This window comes from Littorina saxatilis, linkage group LG2 (genome assembly GCF_037325665.1).
Source record: "Littorina saxatilis isolate snail1 linkage group LG2, US_GU_Lsax_2.0, whole genome shotgun sequence".
Classification (NCBI taxonomy): domain Eukaryota; kingdom Metazoa; phylum Mollusca; class Gastropoda; order Littorinimorpha; family Littorinidae; genus Littorina; species Littorina saxatilis.
Genome location: NC_090246.1, coordinates 101,187,116 through 101,192,704, shown reverse-complemented (window position 1 = coordinate 101,192,704; position 5,589 = coordinate 101,187,116). Strand labels below are relative to the sequence as shown.

At 42.5% G+C, this 5,589-nt stretch overlaps 2 protein-coding genes across 4 annotated transcripts in view; one reads left to right on the top strand and one right to left on the bottom strand.

Annotated features, from left to right (window-relative positions):
- Positions 1 to 592: 592 nt before the first annotated feature.
- LOC138955161 (spermidine/spermine N(1)-acetyltransferase-like protein 1) lies at positions 593 to 1,543 on the top strand. The gene has a single exon (XM_070326827.1). The coding sequence runs from the start codon at positions 593 to 595 to the stop codon at positions 1,541 to 1,543; it is 951 nt and encodes a 316-aa protein (XP_070182928.1).
- Positions 1,544 to 2,361: 818 nt separating this feature from the next.
- The window catches only part of LOC138960360 (uncharacterized), a 112,553-nt gene continuing 109,325 nt past the window's right edge, over positions 2,362 to 5,589 (bottom strand). For all 3 annotated transcript variants that reach the window (XM_070332252.1, XM_070332251.1, XM_070332250.1), the window contains one exon: positions 2,362 to 5,480. In XM_070332252.1, coding sequence (XP_070188353.1) covers positions 5,227 to 5,480 — 254 coding nt within the window. In that variant the 3' untranslated portion in view covers positions 2,362 to 5,226. The remainder of the gene's footprint in view (positions 5,481 to 5,589) is intronic.

Genomic DNA, 5,589 nt, shown 5'->3' with positions numbered 1-5,589 from the left:
CACAAAACTAGCAGATCAAGTGCGGAATTTTTATTTCCCCTGATTTCAATGGTGTAACGTGGGGGGTGGGCGCTTACAAGGTACTATACCCTATGCACGGTTTTGGACTAAACGTGGGGGGTGGGCGCTTACTCGATACTGGGCGCTTACAAGGTACTTTACGGTACTACCATGTGGCAAAGACATTTAGTAGTTCAGGCAAACATGATTTTATGTCTACTTAGACGAGTTGCCTGAGATAATATCATTTAAGTCAGCATACCTACACGCCACGTCTGGGTGCAAAATCAATTGTTATAAAATCGGGCGTAACAACGTATATATGGACGTAACGCGTCTCCACCGTGGATAAGATCAACGAATTTTGGAAATCTCCAAATTGGTCAGTTGAGGGAGAGATCATTTCAAGATGTCAATACTGAAAGCAAAAACACTGCTTCAGTGCGCACCACGGAGTAGTCTGTTTCTCTGTCTGTAGGGCGCAAAATGCAAGCGTAAAAAAAGACTTTTCTTTTAAAATAATATTTCAAAACAATATCAAAAAACGACAGTCCAGTTTACTACTGCTCTGGCACAATCTTAACAATGTCGCATGTCCACACTGTCGGAGCTGGGTATGTCGGAGCTGGGTATGTCGGAGCTGGGTATGTCGGAGCTGGGTATGACGGAGCTGGGTATGTCGGAGCTGGGTATGTCGGAGCTGGGTATGACGGAGCTGGGTATGTCGGAGCTGGGTATGACGGAGCTGGGTATGTCGGAGCTGGGTATGTCGGAGCTGGGTATGTCGGAGCTGGGTATGTCGGAGCTGGGTATGTCGGAGCTGGGTATGTCGGAGCTGGGTATGTCGGAGCTGGGTATGTCGGAGCTGGGTATGTCGGAGCTGGGTATGTCGGAGCTGGGTATGTCGGAGCTGGGTATGTCGGAGCTGGGTATGTCGGAGCTGGGTATGTCGGAGCTGGGTATGACGGAGCTGGGTATGTCGGAGCTGGGTATGTCGGAGCTGGGTATGTCGGAGCTGGGTATGACGGAGCTGGGTATGTCGGAGCTGGGTATGTCGGAGCTGGGTATGTCGGAGCTGGGTATGACGGAGCTGGGTATGTCGGAGCTGGGTATGTCGGAGCTGGGTATGTCGGAGCTGGGTATGTCGGAGCTGGGTATGTCGGAGCTGGGTATGTCGGAGCTGGGTATGTCGGAGCTGGGTATGTCGGACCTGGGTATGTCGGAGCTGGGTATGTCGGAGCTGGGTATGTCGGACCTGGGTATGTCGGAGCTGGGTATGTCGGAGCTGGGTATGTCGGAGCTGGGTATGTCGGAGCTGGGTATGTCGGAGCTGGGTATGTCGGAGCTGGGTATGACGGAGCTGGGTATGTCGGAGCTGGGTATGACGGAGCTGGGTATGTCGGAGCTGGGTATGAAGAAGAGAACGACGCTCGAGAAGAGCAGACCGCTGCTGACCGCGAACACAATAGCTGGAAAAGCAAGATTCAGTGCACAAGGGAGGCAACCACACTGCGTGATGAAAAACAAAACTTACTATAACTAGATTATCCCCCCTTCACCGGCAACCGCCCAGGCCGTTTTTAGTGTACATTCACATTATCAATTATACACGTGCATATATTTTTATTTTAGAGTCAGTTTCATTAAATACCTTTTCTTCGTGTTATTATCCATGCTTGTGTGTGTGTGTGGGTGTGTGTGTGTGTGTGTGTGTGTGTGTTTGTTTGTTTGTATGTGTGTTTGTGTGTTTGTATGTGTGTTTGTGCGTGTGCGTGTGTGTATGTGTGTGTGGTGGCGTGTATTTATGTATGTGTGTGTGTGTGTGTGTGAGTGTGTGTGTGTGTGCCATGTGTGTATTACGTGTGTGTGTATGTGTGCGCGTGCGTGCGTGAATTCGTGCGCACGCGTGCGCGCGCGCGCGCGCGCGTATGTGTGTGTTTGTGTGTGTGTTTGTGTGTGTTTGTGTGTGTGTTTGTATGTGTTTGTGTGTGTGTGTTTGTGTGTGTGTTTTTGTGTGTGTGTATGTGTTTGTGTGTGTTTTTGTGTTTGTGTAGTGTGTGTGTGGGTGTATGTGTTTGTGTGTGTGTTTGTCAGTATGTGTTTGCGTGCGTCCGTGCATTTGCAAGGGTACTGTTTAATAGTCAGTATGTGTTTCATGCGTATGCATGCGTGCGTGCGTGTGTGGGTGCTTTTGTGTGTATGTTGGTGCTTCTGTGTTTTTGTGCGTGTACGTACATGTGTGTATGTATTTGTGTGAATATGCGTGCGTACGTGCGTGCGTGCGTCATAGGTGTGGAGGTGTTGAAGTTTTCGTGACTGCTAACCATTTGCATTCGTCTCAAAATCACAGCCATAAACATCAATGATTACTTTTTGTATTCACAGAAAAAGAGAAAATGCGAAATGCATATCAAACTATGACACTTAAGAATTGACAATGCTCCGAAGAAAAAGAAAAAAATCTGCCCAACTCCACATTTTAATTCCCAATCTGGGCGTCTCAATATGGATGTAATACTGACGTAAGTACGAATATAACGCTGGTCAAACGGAAATAAACAGCATCAGATGGTAGTTAAAGATTATAACTCTCAACTGACGTGCGTGAAGAGAGAACAAAATCAGAAAAGTATCAATTTACTTCACTCAAATGTCAGTATGACTCAAATGTCAGTATGACTCAAATGTCAGTATGACTCAAATGTCAGTATGACTCAAATGAAATGCACGAATGGATTCAGGTTGTGCTTAACTGACGCAATGATGATGATAAAATCGTTTATTTAACGTCACTCTGTAAAAACATTGGCGACAGTTGTCTTAGATTAAAAACACACACAGGCGCGCACACAAACTTTCCCTTTATGTACAGTGGTTCACCACCCTCCCACCCCCCGCACACTCTCGCTCATCTAACTAAAAGTGGTAATAAGAGATACTTGGATATAAAAGGGTATTCTTAAAATGTTCTGATAAAATTATAAAGTAGCAATGAAAAGCAATGGCGTTAGTTGCAGTAATATCTCTAGATATCCAGGGATCCAGTGGATGCGTGTGCACAAGTCTGACGCAAGAAGACCTAGCGCCCTAAAATGCAAACAAATAAAACAAAAACTGGATGGTGGATAAAGGCAATAAAGGATATCAGCTATTATGTTCTAATATCACAGTAGGAATGGAGCGGAATAAGTGAATTGTTGAACTGACAGAACGTCTCACAGTAGGGCATACAACAAAAATATTGAAACTCATCCTGGCCAGTGTGTGCTCCGAGTCTCAATATACATGTACACAAGTGCATTATTTAGACATAGACATAGACATAGAACACTTTATTATCTCAATTACTAGAAACTCGGGTGTGATGGATCACAAGGATATTACACACAAGTTATCAACGAACATCACTTGCAGTTGACGTGCGGTAATACATGCACCCTTTGGGCTTTTTCCAAAACCCGATGTTACTAAAAATATAAAAGGTAATTCTTGGAAACTTCCCACCCCACCCCCTCCGTGAAAAAAGACTTTTCTTTTAAAATCATATTTCAAAAAAATATTAAATAAGGACAGTCCAGAAGAAGCTTGGAAAAGTATTCCACTCAGTATGTTCTCCAAACTCGGAAAAAAATCTATGCTGCTTTCAAGCAAACGTCAAACCAGCCTTATTTAAAGGGTTGGGGTTGATTACAAACAAGTTCTGGAAAAGCGTTTTAGAATGTTGGCTTGACAACCATGAAAAGATATTACCATGCGTGCAAAAAATGACCCAGCTGGAGAATTTATGCCTATGGAATAACTCTCTAATTGCTTATCGTGGCAAGACAATGTTTCTACGTGATTGGGTTACATCTGATATATGCTATGTGAAGGATTTATTCGAGAATAATATGTTTTACCATTTCACAGGATTTGTGAAAGAGTTGGGCATAAACCAACAAGACTATTTGAATATGGGGCAATTCGCACAGCAATAGCATCCCTTTTTTTGAAGATGAATGATAATGGAATACAAGCTATGAAGGTAATGGATTATCAAAAAATAAGTACATTTAAACCCAGGCAGTTTCGTAAATTAATGGTAGACGCTTATCAAACTGAGACTATTGCAGTCAGTTTCTGGAAAAGAAAGATGGGAATTGAAATAAACAAGGACATTTGGCAGATAGCAAGCAACGCATCAAAAGAAGTAAGATTGAGACTGCTACACTGGAAAATAACTCATAACATTTATCCAACGAACATTATATTGTATAAAATGGGCATTGCTGAGAGTATTAGTTGTACACATTGTACAGAAGAGACAGATTATATCGAACATTTCTTTTATTATTGTATAAAAATAAGCAAAGTGTGGAATCTTGTTGAAGAAGCCTTCTTCACCGCTTGTTCAAAAAGAATTCATGTTGATGTGCGGGATGCCCTATTTGGCCTAGTTAAAAGGAATTCTATTTCATCCGCTGAAGCAAACTATGTCAATTTGCTGATCTTGATTGCAAAAATGTGCATAGGTATTTATAGATACGGCACCCCTTTAGAGATCGGATGTATTTTTGAAAAAGAGTTAAGTTTAAGAAAAATAATTGACTTGTGACTCGCATATATATGTTGCTATCTGTGAAATTGAAATAAAGAAACGTTAGGTAACAAAAGGAGAAATGATGACGGAAGAAAATATAGGACAAAATGTATAAAAAAAAAATAGGTGGAGAGAGAGAAGATAGAACGAGAGGAGACAGTGAGAGAGAGAGAGAAAGAGAGAGAGAGAAAGAGAGAGAGAGAGAGAGAGAGAGAGAGAGATTGGCAGACTATGGGAGAGAGGGGGAGAGAGAGACCGACAGAGTATGGGGGAGAGGAGAGAGAGAGAGAGAGAGAGAGAGAGAGAGAGAGAGAGAGAGAGAGAGAGAGAGAGAGAAAGAGAGAGAGAGAGAGGAGAGAGAGGGTAAATGTAAATTTTAAAAAATTTAAAAAAATTGTCCATGATCTGTTTACTGTCCATTGAGTGTGAAGCTGAGAGAAAGAGTGAGACTGAAGGAAAACAATAATAACTTATTAAGAATTAAAATGATAATAAAAAAAATAAAAAAATTAAAAAAAACTTCCGATATAAATAAAAAATAAATTAAAAAAACGCACGCACATGTGTGATTAACAATGTCTGATCTCATAAAAAAATAAAAAAATAAAAAAAAGGACAGTCCAGTTTACTACTGCTCTGGTACAAGCTTAATAATGTCGCATGTCCACACGGTTAGAGCTGGGTATGTCGGAGCTGGGTATAAAGAAGAGAGCGACGCTCGAGAAGAGCATCAGACCGCTGCCGACAAGGTACACAATGGCTGCCCAGGCTGTCTCGTAGTCAGCGAACCTCTTATTGTAGTTGAACACGAATGATTGGGCCTGGAAGTTCCCGTAGTACAGATTCAGCGATTTCACTGGGAGTCCAAAGAACACGGCTGCGGCAATGATTCCAAGAACGCCTGTTTGGACAGAAACCATAATTATAGCTCCGTTAAGGGACTTACATTCCCGGGAAAACAGGCCGGTGTACGACATGTTTACTCCGGAGTCATTTTCTCATGTAGTAAA